This window comes from Pimephales promelas, chromosome 19 (genome assembly GCF_988280905.1).
Source record: "Pimephales promelas chromosome 19, fPimPro1.hap1.1, whole genome shotgun sequence".
NCBI classification, from domain to species: Eukaryota; Metazoa; Chordata; class Actinopteri; order Cypriniformes; family Leuciscidae; genus Pimephales; species Pimephales promelas.
Window position 1 is genome coordinate 3,455,988 of NC_142787.1, and position 16,673 is coordinate 3,472,660.

Sequence of the window (16,673 nt, forward strand, 5' to 3'; positions counted from 1 at the left end):
AAAAAAATATTTTGCTCTGTTTTTCTGAATTAATGAGTTAATTTTTCATGGATTTTTTTTTTTTTGCTCTATTTTTCTGAATTAACGAGTTAATTTTTCATGGAATTTTATTTTTTTTTTGCTCTGTTTTTCTGAATTAACGAGTTAATTTTTCATGGATTTTTTTTTTTGCTCTGTTTTTCTGAATTAATTAGTTAATTTTTCATGAGAAAAAAAATATTTTGCTCTGTTTTTCTGAATTAATTAGTTAATTTTTCATGGATTTTTTTTTGCTCTGTTTTTCTGAATTAACGAGTTAATTTTTCATGGATTTTTTTTTTTTGCTCTGTTTTTCTGAATTAACGAGTTAATTTTTCATGGAAATTTTTTTTTTGCTCTGTTTTTCTGAATTAATTAGTTAATTTTTCATGAGAAAAAAAATATTTTGCTCTGTTTTTCTGAATTAATGAGTTAATTTTTCATGGATTTTTTTTTTTGCTCTGTTTTTCTGAATTAACGAGTTAATTTTTCATGGATTTTTTTTTTGCTCTGTTTTTCTGAATTAATTAGTTAATTTTTCATGAGAAAAAAAATATTTTGCTCTGTTTTTCTGAATTAATGAGTTAATTTTTCATGGATTTTTTTTTTTTGCTCTGTTTTTCTGAATTAACGAGTTAATTTTTCATGGATTTTTTTTTTTTGCTCTGTTTTTCTGAATTAACGAGTTAATTTTTCATGGAATTTTTTTTTTTTGCTCTGTTTTTCTGAATTAATTAGTTAATTTTTCATGAGAAAAAAAATATTTTGCTCTGTTTTTCTGAATTAATGAGTTAATTTTTCATGGATTTTTTTTTTTTTGCTCTATTTTTCTGAATTAACGAGTTAATTTTTCATGGAATTTTATTTTTTTTTGCTCTGTTTTTCTGAATTAACGAGTTAATTTTTCATGGATTTTTTTTTTGCTCTGTTTTTCTGAATTAATTAGTTAATTTTTCATGAGAAAAAAAATATTTTGCTCTGTTTTTCTGAATTAATGAGTTAATTTTTCATGGATTTTTTTTTTGCTCTGTTTTTCTGAATTAACGAGTTAATTTTTCATGGATTTTTTTTTTTTGCTCTGTTTTTCTGAATTAACGAGTTAATTTTTCATGGAAATTTTTTTTTTTGCTCTGTTTTTCTGAATTAATTAGTTAATTTTTCATGAGAAAAAAAATATTTTGCTCTGTTTTTCTGAATTAATGAGTTAATTTTTCATGGATTTTTTTTTTTGCACTGTTTTTATATAATAATTAATAATTTGTTACATTTATATAGCGCTTTTCTAGACACTCAAAGCGCTTCACATAGAAGTGGGGAATCTCCTCAACCACCACCAATGTGCAGCATCCACCTGGATGATGCGACGGCAGCCATATTGCGCCAGAACGCTCACCACACACCAGCTTACTGGTGGAGAGGAGACAGTGATGAAGCCAATTGGTGTATATATATTGGTGTATTTTTCTGAATTAACGAGTTAATTTTTCATGGAATTTTTTTTTTTTGCTCTGTTTTTCTCAATTAACGAGTTAATTGAGAAAAAGCAGAGCAAAAACTTTTTTTCTCACGAAAAATTTACTCATTAATTCAGAAAAACAGAGAAAAAAATATTTTCTCATGAAAAATTAACTCATTAATTCAGAAAAACAGAGCAAAAAAAATTCTCATGAAAAATTAACTCATTAATTCAGAAAAACAGAGAAAATTTTTTTTTTCTCATGAAAAATTAACTCATTAATTCAGAAAAACAGAGTGGATTTTTTTTCTTCAAGTGAATGCAATACGCCTCCGTATATATCTAAGCAAAAAGTGAAACAATATTTTATACTAAGCCTGTTGTTAATGCAGATTTATGAGGCACTTGGTAACTTGTCATATAATTTTAATAATGTATTTCTTTACTTCAGCAAGATAGTTCAACTAATGTAAGGCTAATTATACTATAATTAGTTATACATAAAGAGCATATCTCTGTCTAATTAGTAGATGCTCTCATGCATATTTATATAATCAAGCATGAGTGCATATAATAGCTTGAGATCTTCCATGTAAAGAGCCAAAAAGTGTCCGTGAAGTAAAATGCTCTTACTTGCATTTTGTTAAGAGTCAATTGCTTTATGAAAGGACAGCACTCGCTCATGACAATGTCAGTCAACTTATACCAGTGGAATTTCATGATGCTTGATACCAACTTGTCCACGCTGAAACATGCAATATGGACAAATTGACAGCATCTATATAGACCATTTCACAAGAGGTAAACAACACTGGTCCAGAAGCACTTCCTGTTTCAGTTTTTTAACACTACATAAAAGCTGGGATAAAATACAACCAACAGAACATTTAAAACTGAATCAAAAAGTTAAACAAACATCTTTAAGATGTTTTCTTTACATGTGAAATAAAGAAAACAGTTACAAACTGAAACAGGAAGTGTTTCTGGACCAGTGTTGTTTACATCTTGTGAAATGGTCTATAGAAACGATATATAAGCTGTAGAAACAATATATTTACAATCATTCATTACATACATATGTTTATGCACATTAGACATTTAAACTAGGCATTAAAACACAGTGTGTGTGTGATGGCAGACAGATGGCAGAAGGTCTGGACTCGTATCAGCTTTCATTGGCCAAAGACTGTCAGAGGCTGTTTGACTGACATGTAAAGACACCAATCACAGTTTGTTTTGTTTCACGTCATGTTTAGGGGCGTGGAAATGTACAGCCCGTTCTCATCCCCAAGGCTTCATCTAACTGACGCTTTTGACATTGCGTCTACATCCGACGCACATGGCACCCTTTAGCGTCAATATGAGACCTAGATATATATGGGCCAGAAGGCGCCTCCTAGTGGTCTAACCCTAACCCTACACCAGACCTAAACCTACCCATAACCGACAACGCATTCTCACCCCAAGGCGTCACCTTTGACCATGCTTCAATATTTGACGTTTTAGGCGCCCTTTAGCGTCACTTACATGACGTGATCCTAGGCGTCATCTAACTGACGCTAAAGGAAAGCGTCTGTTAGAGGACGCGGTTAGGTTTAGGTGTGGGGTGGGGGTAGGGTACACGCGATCCTAGGGCGTCATCTAACTGACGCTAAAGGGCGCCTAAAGCGTCAGATATTGAAGCATGTCCAAATGCTTCCCAAGGCGTCAGTTAAGTGACGCCTTGGGGGTAAGAATGGGCTGTAACCGAAGCGTGTTAAAGGGTGCCATGTGCGTCGGATTTAGACGCAATGTCAAAAGCGTCACTATATGAAGCCCTAGGATGAGAATGCGTTAAAATGTAACGTCGATGTCCCTTCAATAGCAGAGCGTTGAGTAAAGACACGGAAGTGGTGACATCAGTCTTAACGAGCGGACTGCGTCAGAGACAAAAACAAAAAGACAAATCTTAGTGCTATGTATTACACAATCTTTGGAAGACTGTGATTGGTTGGTTGTCCAAGTAAAGAGTGATTTTAACTATAGGGTCTATTCTAAGCCTTCACTTTGAAATTACATGCGTAATTTTTCCTATTTGACCGTTCTCACACACAATTTATATATAAATCTTTTTTTTTCCATGCTGTTAATTTCCTATAAGTTATTTATAAGTTAGTTATAAGTATGTTCCACTCTTTCCAATTACACTGATTGCTGGCATGCCTATTTAAGTGTTGGTTTGAATGTTGGTTATAGATAAATAGACAGCCTCAGACCGGAAGTTAGAGTAATGCTAACATTACCTTTCACTCTAACTATAAGCTCTTTCTTAATGAATGGCCAACCCCACCCCACCACTAAACCTACCCTTAATGATGCTATAAGCGACACAACACCGTTTTCAGCTAAAAACGTAACACTTTTTATGCGTTTTGGCCGTTAGTTTATGCAACAACGATTTGGGTGCCTGAAGATGCAAAGTTTCGACAACAGGTTTCAAAGAGCAAGTTTTTGAAAACGGTCTCCGTCTAAAACACAAATCTCTGAGGATGATAAAAAACAGAGTTACAGTTATAGTTATAGTGTGAGGAAAAACAGTCTATCTTTGTGGACTAGTGTTGTCAAAAAACTCGGTACTTCGGTACCAAGTCGGTACTAAAAAAAAAAAATGTTACGGTACCAGCTTTTCTAGGTACCGAGTACCAGGTTAATCCAGTTCTGTTCTAGACGCTAAGTCTGAAACGTGCACAGTTGCGTCCTCTTTATAGCGCTGATATGGCTCTCTCTCTCTGAATCCACTTGTTGAAACGAAAAGAGGAAAGAGCCACATATGGAAATATTTTGGATTAGGCTAATGTCACGTTGCCATAAGAGGCCGATTACATGCAAATTCGCAATTTCAAATATAGGCGCGATTCAAGCGCGCTCATAATAAAAACTCGTTGGCGTTGCATAGCAACGACAGACGCCGCGTGAGAGCAAGCGCTTTGGAAAGAATAAGCACGCGCAAAAATATAATTAAAAAACACGCGCGACATGTGAACGGCCTCTAAAGTGCTTTCGTGGTAGTTTTACGAGTACATGAGCACAGTAGTATCCACCCGACACCAGAGTAGGCTACTGGTATTAGTTGTCATTTAATGTCAGTGCCAGTTCTAGGCGTATTCTTGCCTTTATAACAGGTTTAAAAAGCCTTTTTAAAATTAAATATGAATGCAGTTTTAGATTAAATAAAAGGACAGTCAAGTCAAATAAAACATGTTTTATGGTAATGCTACAAAGATACCATTCATCAACATTACTTAGTTATCAACACATTGAGTGAACAATATATTTTTTCAACATTAATTAATGTTTGAAAATGTTATTTATTACGAACACCTGATTGTTCATATTTGTTCACTTAATTCATTGTGCATTAAATAAATAATGAATTAAAACTTTACAAACAACTTTAAAAATGTGTTAGTGTATACTATTGTTTATTTTAGGTCATTTTATCTAATCTTTTTCTAAAGTGTTTACAATACAAATGTACAGTTTCCATACTTGTAACCGTGATAAACACTTAAATATATGTAAATTTAAACTTTAGTAGCTTTGGTACCGAAATTGGTACCGAGAACCGTGAATTTTAACTGGTATTGGTACCGAATACTGAAATTTTGGTACCGTGACAACACTATTGTGGACAAACAGTTGCCCTCACCTTGTGTTGACTTGGAATTGCAAGGGGAGTCGGAGATACGTGTTTGGAGGCAGGACAGATATGTATCTGATTTAAAACCACATTTGAAAGTGGTTCAGATGTGAAAACTTTGGATCATGTATATATTTTTGTGTCTACACATGTGAAACATATTCTCTGTGTCAAATGTGAGTAAAATTTCATACCAGCGTAAATAGAGGCTAAGGTGATATAGCCTCCTGACCACAAATGTCATGCAGCAAATTGCCAGTTTTTTTTTTCTGCTCATGTCTCTGACTTCTCTTTCAAGATGAAGGGGTTGTTTCTCAATACTGCCTGTGAGAATTGCAGAAGTGATGTAAAGCTCAGGTGTGCGCTGGGATTTGCTTCTGTTCATGTAGCTTCAGGGTTTAAAGCAAAGCATGCTTTGGATATCTGCCTCTCAAACCCTGCATTTACACTGTCCGAATCAATAACTTGTACATTTACTGAATGGATGAATCTCATATTTTACCCTCATTTAAAAAGAAAGGAAATGAGAAAGTATATGTCGCTTCATTTGTACTTTGATATATATTTTTTAATTTTTTTTAATTTATTTGTACTTGTAGATTTGTGCAGGGATGACATCGGAATATGGGTTTTTATAATGGGGGTTTTCAATTTATGTGTAAAATAAAGCCTGTGGTGAACATAACTTCACTATACTTTGTAAATTACACACATCCATTGTAAAAATGTGAATTTTGAAGAAGCCATGTTAATTTCTGAAAACATACAATTTTAATGAGTAACTAGATAATTCCATCATATCAATGGTCAAACTCTAGATATACCAGTCATATCAATATACCAGTCATATCACTAGATATACCAGTCATATCAATGGTCAAACTCTACTTAAATATTACTCTAATAAGTGCTGGGTAATATAAATTAACAACATGTACTTACTAAATGTTTGGTTTAATGTTATCAAGGCTACTTGTAATCGTGTTTGATTTACTGTCAATACTGTAGTAAATAAGTTGTAATATATGTAACATTAAAATAAAGTGTAACTCAGTTTTGCTACCGTTGTAAATCTATCTTGTTGTAAAGATGTTTGGGTTGTTTTATTGGAGAACGGAATGAAGATACTACTATGGGTTTGCAGCAGAGACAATATCTAAATCTGTAGAAATGTCAAAATCATTTATGTATGTAATCAGATAAAACCAGATGTGGATTTTAACCAGAAGTTTGTCAGTTTCTATAAACCAAATATGCCTTGTACTGTATAATTCATAAAATATTTTGGTAACACTTTACTTGAAGGTGTGTTCATAAGACTAGCGTGACACCTTCATAATCATGACCCGACACATGTCATAAATAAGAAGGAGGTTTTATGCATGTTTATAACTGTCATTAAATGTCTTTTGCTGAATTATGACATTTTTAATGCAAATATGACATTGTTTGAGATGTCTTTGTTATGACACCTTGACATTACTAAGACTGCACAACCTGTCATAAATATGTCATAGCAGATTAATTATCAAACTTAAGAAACTACTAAGCTTTATTAACATTATATTAACTTGTCATGTGGTTAGTTTTGACATTGGCTGTCATGAGGCCATTATAACATTTTAATGACAAATTCAATGTTTACCACTGTAGTTGAGGTCAAAAAAAAAAAATCATGACATATTATAATGGCCTCATGACAGCCAATGTCAAAGCCAACCAGATGACAGTTTAATGTAATTTCAACCCATAAAGCTGAGTGCTTTCTTAAGTTTGATTATTAATCTGCTATGTCATGTTTATGACATATTTATGATAATTTATGTTGCCTTGGTAATGTCAAGTTGTCATAACAAAGACATTTCAAACAATGTCATATTTGTCATAATTGAGTGAATGACACTTAAAGACAGTTGTCATAAACATGCATAAAACTTTCTTCATATTCATAATAACATACAGTCGTGCTCAGAATTCATGGCACCCCTGGTAAATATGATGAAAACTGGCTGTAAAAAATAATTCTGCATTGTTTATCCTTTTGATCTTCCATTCAAAAAATTGGCAAAATTCTAACCTTTCATTGAAGCTAAAGAATTGAAAGTGGGGGTAAATCACACTATGAAATAAATGTTTTTCTCCAAAACACTCTGGCCATAATTATTGGCACCCTGTTACTAAAAACTTTTTGCAACCTCCTTTTGCCAAGATAACAGATCTGAGTCTTCTCCTATAATGCCTGATGAGTTTGGAGAACACCTGACCAGAGATCAGAGACCATTCCTCCATACAGACTCTCTCCAGATCCTGCAGATTCCCAGATCCATGTTGGTGCTTTATCTCTTCAGTTCACTCCACTCATCAGGTCAGGGTCTGGGACGGTCATGGCAGAAGCTTCATTTTGTGCTCCGTAACTAATTTTTGTGTTGATTTTTGATTTTTGTTTTGGATCGTTGTCCTGATGGAAGATCCAACGACGGCCCATTATAAGATTTCTAGCAGAAGGCGTCAGGTTTTTATTTTTTATCTTTTTGTATTTGATAGAATCCATAATACCATGTATCGGAACAAGATGTCCAGGACCTCCAGCAAATAAATAGGCCCACAACATACAAGATCCAGCAGTATATTTAACCGTAGGCATGGGGTACTCTTCATTCCTGTTTGCACCAAACACATCTGCTGGGATTGCTGCCAAAAAGCCCCTTTTTTAGTTTCATCTGACCATAGAATCCTGTGCCGTTTGAAGATTCAGTCGTGTCTGACACCTGAATATGCTGCAGTTTGTTTTTGGATGAGCGAGGAGCATTTTTCTTGAAACCCTCTCAAACAACATGTGGGGATGTAGGGGTTGTCTGATTTTTTTTTTTTTTTTAGGTTTTCTGACCCCAAGACTCAAGTAATCTCTGCAATTCTCCATCTGTGATCCTTGAAGAGTCCTTGGACACTCAAACTTTCATCCTCAGCATCCATTAAGGCAAAATAGACACACGTCCTCTTCCTGGCAGAATCATAACATCTTTAGTTGATTGTAACTTCTTAATTATTGTCCTGATGGTCAAAATGGGGATTTTCAATTCTTTAGCTATTTTCTTACATCCACTTTCTATTGTGTGAAGCTCAACAATCTTTTGATGCACATCAGAACCATATTCTTTGGTTTTATTCATTGCGATGGATGATTCAGGGAATTTGACCTTTGTGCTTCCTCATATTTAAACTGCTTGAAACATGAAGTCATAGCTGGACAATTTTATGTTCCTAGTCACCCTGAATTGCTTAAAAAATTAAATATTAATGGGAATGTACTTCAGAGATATTTTTCTCATAAAAAAATCTAGGGGTGCCAACAATTATGGCCAGAGTGTTTCGGAGAAAAACATTTATTTCATAGTGTGATTTACCCCCACTTTCAATTCTTTAGCTTCAATGAAAGGTTAGAATTTTGCCAATTTTTTGAATGGAAGATCAAAAGGATAAACAATGCAGAATTATTTTTTACAGCCAGTTTTCATCATATTTACCAGGGGTGCCATTAATTCTGAGCACGACTGTATATCATGTCATGATTATGAAGTTGTCATGTCAGTCTTATGCACACCCCTTCAAGTAAAGTGTTACCAATATATTTTTTGTACTACACAATTTCTGTAAATATAATTAAAACAATACAAAATAGTACATAAAAGGGTAGTACATGTAGATTGGAAATGTCCAACCACTCTTTTGCCAAATTTGAATATGTCTCCAATAAAAAAGGAAAGAAGAAAAAGTGAAAGCCACTGGTAAAAGAAACAGTTGACATAAGTATAAATAGAGCCAATGAAAGAGTACAGTACATCCACTGCCGCACACAGATGATGGCAGAGAACTGATGGTGAGAATGTGTAAACCTTAACAAATTCAGCTTCCACATGCATAATTCTATGACCTTAATAACAGAGCACTTATATTAAATCTGCGTGTGATGTATCAGGTTGACATAACTTCACACGCATGCTGCTTTAGTAGTCTTTGCAAGAGCTTGTGAGTAAGACAAATGAGATCGGCCTCCACAAGTATCCATCACCTTGAGGTGCAGTGAAATGTTACAAAGAGACAATATAACTATTCCGTCTAGCACACGCTGAATGACTTTGAGGTACAGCATTGCAAACTGCAGAATAAATTGGCAAATCATTGGGAAATAAATTAGTCATGAGAGAATGACTTGTTTGAGAGAACATTTGCCACAACATTATCCTATCTTAATCTATTTAAAAATGCCCTTGATGTGGATTGAGCCAACATACACATTGCAGGTAATCTTTTATCCACACATGCATCTATTTTCCCTAAAACTGTGTCATCTCTGTGGACACACAGCATAGTTTATTTTAGAGACAGTGTAAATACTGCCCTGACTTCAACAGATGCCAAACATTTGGGTCAAAGTCCTCTTAGTGTAAATGTCATTTGACTGTAGAGGTCTTTTCAATAGAGCTCATATGGGAACAATCTGATAATTCCAAACACATTTAAGGCTTTAACTAGTGTTTATCACAAGTGAACACTCATGTCAGGGTCAGAGTATGTTTCTGTTTCGTTTTGGTCCATTAGTTCCTTTCTGTGTTTGTCACATGTTCATTTTAGCTTGTAGTAGCCTCATTCTTGAGGCTTGCTCACATTTCACAGCATCTCCCATTCTGTGGAAGAAAGTTACCTCACTAATAAACCTGTGGATTCTGCATGATAATAATAATGAGGACAGTGTTTTTAAGTCGGAAATTGAGGGTCTTATCTTATAGTTTTAGGCAGGATTTTTAAATTCAAGCACAGGTTTGACTATCCCTGATAACACGTGCATGTATCAGGTAAAATCTCACAGGAATAGGAACCCAAACACAGGTTTACTGTAAATAGAAGAGCAAACATCAGGTAATTAACAAGTTCGCAGTATCTTTCTGGGATAGTATAAACACCTAAAGATAATTGCTCTTTCCACTTGAAAAACACCAACGTCACAACAACGTAAAAGAATATAAAACAAGATTACATAGGAGAGTATAACTGGAAGATGATCAGACGATTAGACAGGAGAAGGTTATCCAGAAAACATGACTACAAACTCAATGGCACAAACTCCTGTGTCAGACTCCAAAACTCACCTGCCTGGAAGTTTCGAGGAATCTTAAAGACCTTAATTACCAAGTTCAGGTCACATGACCCAAAAGTCAGATTTGAAACATTTGGCAAAATGCTCTTTGCTCCAGAGAAAAGAGATGAGAGGTTATGTGAAGTTAATATAAATCCTAAGTGCCCTGACTGGACATATTAAGTGCTGCTCTCCTGTTCTGGCAAGTCAGCTGGCGAAGGGAAGAAAGCTTGAAGAATGACCTAACGAGCATTAAGGAGAGGCCTCATCGGACCATAATCCGGCCTCAAATGCAATATGACTTTGAACAGCCCAGGGGCAAAATCTAAACAGGATAAGGCAAGTGAAAGGGCCTGCAAGTCTCCTAATCTCTTAAGCAAAGTAATCACCAATAACAGAGCCACCTTGAGACTCAGAAACTTCTCAGAGGCTGACTCTGGAACATCTGATAAGACTTCCGGGACTATAGCGACACACCAAGTATCCCAAAGAAAAGTGTAGCAGGAGACAGCCCTGCTGAAATATGTTCAGAAACCAGCAGCCGTATCACCCTGTAGCCCAAGACTGTTTGCCTACTGAAGTTAAGCAGGGTTAAGCCTGGTCAGCAACTAGATGGGTGACCTCCTGGGAACACTAGGTTGCTGTTGAACAAGGTGTAAGTGAGGCCCTGTGGTCTGTGTGGGTCCTAATGATGGGGACACTATACTGTAACAAGAACCGTCCATTGGAAGAGACGTTAAACTGAGGTCCTGACTCTCTGTGGTCATTAAAAATCCCATGGCACTTCTTCTAAGAGTAGGGCTGAAACCCCGGTGTCCTGGCCAAATTCCCTCCATTGGCCGTTATCAATCATCCCCATCCACTGAATGGGCTTGATTACGCTCTCTCCTCTTCACCTTTAGCTGATGCGCGGTGAGTGCAATGGTGCCATTGTTCTGTGGCTGCTGTCGCATCATCCAAGTGGATGCTGCACAATGGTGGTTGAGGAGAGATTCCCTGGTAGGAATGTAAAGCACTTTGGGTCTGCAGTAGTACATAGTGATGCACTATATAAATGCCTCTTTTCATTTCATTTTTATTTCAGCTCAAGCACTGAACTGGCAGTGGACTGTGTCGATATGGCGCTGAGCGCACCACGATGCAAAGAGATGCCTAATCAGGAGCATAATGTTTCCTCATGGGGGGAGCTCTAGCGTTTAGGATGGCCTTAACAACCTCAGTTTAGAGACTGCAATCTGTGAGTTGGTCCCCTACAGGGGTCAAATCCACAGCATCTAGGTATTGGGCAGAGGGTGGAGAATTACACACCGCACCTGAGACTGAAGGTCGTTCCTGGTCGGAATCTCCCATGGAGAGCCTTTCGGGAAAGATACAAGGAAAACAAGACTCAGGCCGACCAAAATGGAGCCACTAGCAACAGGCAAACTCTGTCCCGGTGAACTCTCGATAGAACTCCCGGGAGCAGAGTGATCTGGTAAAATGTTAACAGACACAACCTCTGCCACGTCTGCACCATGGCATCCAGCTCTAACCGAGCTGGAAATGTGAGGGCGAAGGGAACAGTGGGAAGAGTGCGGTCGACAGTGGGGAGATTTGAGGAAGCCAACCTCTGAAGGAGAAGTCTGTGGACAACAGTTCGCCCCCAATGTGGAATCAAAGACATAAAAATCGGGGGCTCTTAAACATAGAAAGTGTACAAAGACATCGGCGCATAACCCTTATTGTTTTCAAAGGGTTGCCTAATGGGTGAAACTCACTGCTCTTGACCCACAACAAATTGGGAGTGGCTTCCATAAGACCCATCAGCCTCTGATATTGTCTGATAGGAATATCCTGACATAGCCTGAGTACTTTCTTGGCTGTAAGGATGGACTTGACCCGACCCGAGCAGGTGACAAATGTGCCTGTATCGATGTTAAGTCCAACACCAACCTCACAAAATTCTTCACAAAAGTGGAGAGAGCATGCTTTTACACTTGAAGCGGACAAGAACGAGATTGATTTCATAACGCATTTTTTTTAGACTGAGCTACAATCAGACAGTTGACAGTGTAATTCAGTACACGGATGCCCTGAAGTCGCAATGGAGTCAGGTCGGCAACGTGCATTGCCTGGGCCGGCAGTCTTGACTAGGGGGGACACAGGCAGACACACAAGCCCTTTTCTCCCCCTACTCCTGTAGAAGCCACAGGCTTCTGGAAGTGGGAAGGGAAAAAACTGTCATCGTCTGCTTTTTGGCCACCTGAAACCCATCGACACCAGAGTTGACTGTGTTACTGAATAGTCCAGATTGTGAATTTGGGCATCCAACAAGAAAGTTTTTTCCTTAATGCCGAAGAGGTGTAGCCACAGATGCCTCTCTGTGGCGACCATTTTAGCTATTGAACAATGGCACAAGCTGTGTAGTAGATAGTACGGAGCCCCCCTATTCCCACTTTGGCAAAAAAAATAATAATATTATAACTATCTTGTGGCCTCAAGATATTAACCCGTGGCCTCAAGATACTATCTCGTGGCCTCAAGATAGTAACTTGTGGCCTCAAGATAGTAACTCGTGGCCTCAAGATAGTAACTTGTGGCCTCAAGATATTAACCCATGGCCTCAAGATAGTAACTCGTGGCCTCAAGATAGTAACTCGTGGCCTCAAGATAGTAACTCGTGGCCTCAAGATAGAAACTCGTGGCCTCAAGATAGTAACTCGTGGCCTCAAGATAGTAACTTGTGGCCTCAAGATACTATCTCGTGGCCTCAAGATAGTAACTTGTGGCCTCAAGATATTGACCCGTGGCCTCAAGATACTAACTTGTGGCCTCAAGATAGTAACTCGTGGCCTCAAGATAGTAACTCGTGGCCTCAAGATAGTAACTCGTGGCCTCAAGATACTAACTCGTGGCCTCAAGATACTATCTCGTGGCCTCAAGATACTATCTCGTGGCCTCAAGATAGTAACTTGTGGCCTCAAGATAGTAACTTGTGGCCTCAAGATATTAACCCGTGGCCTCAAGATACTATTTCATGGCCTCAAGATAGTAACTTGTGGCCTCAAGATAATAACTTGTGGCCTCAAGATAGTAACTTGTGGCCTCAAGATACTATCTCGTGGCCTCAAGATAGTAACTTGTGGCCTCAAGATATTAACCCGTGGCCTCAAGATACTAACTTGTGGCCTCAAGATATTAACCCGTGGCCTCAAGATACTACCTTGTGGCCTCAAGATAGTAACTCGTGGCCTCAAGATAGTAACTCGTGGCCTCAAGATAGTAACTCGTGGCCTCAAGATACTAACTCGTGGCCTCAAGATACTATCTCGTGGCCTCAAGATAGTAACTTGTGGCCTCAAGATAGTAACTTGTGGCCTCAAGATAGTAACTTGTGGCCTCAAGATAGTAACTTGTGGCCTCAAGATATTAACCCATGGCCTCAAGATACTATTTCATGGCCTCAAGATAGTAACCCGTGGCCTCAAGATAGTAACTTGTGGTCTCAAGATAGTAACTTGTGGCCTCAAGATACTATCTCGTGGCCTCAAGATAGTAACTTGTGGCCTCAAGATATTAACCCGTGGCCTCAAGATACTAACTTGTGGCCTCAAGATATTAACCCGTGGCCTCAAGATACTAACTCGTGGCCTCAAGATAGTAACTTGTGGCCTCAAGATAGTAACTCGTGGCCTCAAGATAGTAACTTGTGGCCTCAAGATAGTAACTCGTGGCCTCAAGATAGTAACTCGTGGCCTCAAGATACTATCTCGTGGCCCAAGATACTATCTCATGGCCTCAAGATACTATCTCGTGGCCTCAAGATACTATCTCGTGGCCTCAAGATACTAACTTGTGGCCTCAAGATACTAACTCGTGGCCTCAAGATAGTAATTCGTGGCCTCAAGATCGTAACTCGTGGCCTCAAGATACTAACTCATGGCCTCAAGATACTAACTCGTGGCCTCAAGATACTATCTCGTGGCATCAAGATAGTAACTTGTGGCCTCAAAATAGTAAATCGTGGTCTCAAGATACTAACTCTTGGCCTCAAGATACTATCTCGTGGCCTCAAGATACTAACTCTATCTTGAGGCCACGAGTTACTGTCTTGAGGCCACGAGATAGTATCTTGAGGCCACGAGTTAGTATCTTGAGGCCACGAATTACTATCTTGAGGCCACAAGATAGTTGTAATTATTATTTTTTTTTTGCCAAAGTGGGACTAGGGGGGCTCCGTAAGATAGTGAGGGCTGGCAGCACACATTGCTCATACTTTTTTCTAGATGCCATATTTCACTCATTCAAAACAGGGTAGACAAGCAATATCCTCCACACAAACACAGACATGCGGTTTTCGTATGACAAAGAAACTGATGACATTTATCTTGTTCCGTCACCTGAACTCGGACAAAAGTTTCCACACATGCTTACGACACACTCAAGCAGAAGTGTTAACATTGCGTCGACGGCAGGACACTGCGTTGAGTTCCCTCAAAAAGGAACTGGTAATCATAAGAATTATCTGAGAAATTGAAAACCCATTAGGATTGAAATTTCTGTGATGGCAGTATTGTATTTTTGGTAGCACCTTATTTTGATGGTCCCTAAGTAACTTTGCAACTACATGTCAACTAACTCTCATTAGAGTATTAGTAGACTGTCTGCTTAATATCTGCCAACTCTTTATTGTGATGCTCCTCCAACAGACAATCTACGGACTACATTGCAACTACATGTCAACTTATTCTATCCTTAAACCTACAAGTCTACTAATACTCTACTCACACTCTAGTGAGAGTGAGTAGAGATGTAGGTGCAACGTGACTTATAGTCACCTGAATGTGTTGAAGGGACCATCCAAATAAAGTGAAACCATATTTGTATCATTTATTTTGACCACGATATTGTAAGTGAAGCTAACTTTCACATCATGATCACCTTTATAGTTGACATTTTAGCCAGCTTCCATGTACTGCTGGCCTCCTATCCTTCCAAAAGCGTGAACTAAATCAATAAAGAGATTCCCACCATGGACTGTTCAGAACAGTTACAGTTCTCACTGTCAGAAATGATCCTCATCTTAATTATTTTGTTCCTTTAATTATACACATGATGTTGTAATTGTATCTCACGTATACAGTCTTGTCTATTTCAGTCAGTTTGATGCTGCACAGATCTAGAGCACATAACCATTCATTGATTTACTCGGAATATCAAAAGCATTTTCTGTGGGTATTCTGTCACGGGGATTATGATGCTTTGGCAAATGTTGAATAAAAGATTTGTAACGTTTAAAATAAACTGCTATTATGTGATGAATTGTTACCTGAGCCCATAAAGCACAGTGCCATCTGGATGAAGACGGATCATTCTGTTCTTCACTGTTACACCATGTACAAAAGACTTCTTGTCATTCAGGAAGTATGTATCCGGCACCCACAGCTGATCAGCTACCCTGTTATCCAGCGTCAGGTTAAGAGGAATCTCAGAATAGGACAGGCGTTTGTCTCGCCAGGCTTGCTGGAAATACATAGTCAATGTGTAGTCCTGAAAAAAACAAACCATAAACATAGAGAAGATTACTGAATTACCAGGTCTAAAGACAATATAAGAAGATAGGAAATAAAGAGGAAGATATTTTAGGGAATGTTTACATCCTTTGGGGGTTAATATTACATGACTGGCTTTAAAATTTGATGATGAAACGTTAAAAGCAAGATTGCGCACCAGGTTGCGCAAAATGAGTGTTAAAACACTGGAGACTAGTACAGAGAGCACACTGGGAATCTACTGAACAAAAATGAACCATTTCAATCATTCTTTTAAGGCATTGTTCGCCTAAAAATGCCGTCATGTCGTTCCAAACCTGCATGCTGATTTGGACTATCAAATAACTCACTGACCTTTAAAACAGCAATGACACTTTTTGCATAGGCATTTCAAAATGCAAAGCATTCATCAGCAAGCTACCGACGTGCATGACAAAGTACAAAGCGGGCTGAAGAATATGGGAGACTGGGAATGGTTGTATCATATTTTCCTTTTGATGTTTGTAACTGTGTTTTTTGTCTATTTCTTTTAACCCTTGTGCTGCATTCGATTTTTAACACCGTTGAGTGCATTAAGGACCAAAAATGGCCACATATTAAACATTGCCTAAAATATTATATATTATTATTATTTTCCACTTTTACCAAGTTAAATCTTTTAACCAGCATCAGTCCTCATCATAACTACCAAAAATGTATTCAATTTCAGGATTTTAACCCTTTAATTACCAGTTTTGTTTGCGAAACCATCGATTTGTATAAGAGGAAAAAACACAAAAAATAAATTATTTTCAATAAACTAAATGCAAAGAGAAAACTTTAGATTTGGATTATCACAGTCCCACTTTGCAAAAA

At 37.6% G+C, this 16,673-nt stretch overlaps 1 protein-coding gene across 2 annotated transcripts in view; it reads right to left on the reverse strand.

Moving 5' to 3' along the window:
* Positions 1-16,673, reverse strand: part of gabrb2b (gamma-aminobutyric acid type A receptor subunit beta2b) — a 145,525-nt gene that overhangs the window by 63,807 nt on the left and 65,045 nt on the right. For both annotated transcript variants that reach the window (XM_089123919.1, XM_089123918.1), the window contains exon 4: positions 15,596-15,816. In XM_089123919.1, the coding sequence (XP_088980045.1) occupies positions 15,596-15,816 (221 nt within the window). The remainder of the gene's footprint in view (positions 1-15,595; positions 15,817-16,673) is intronic.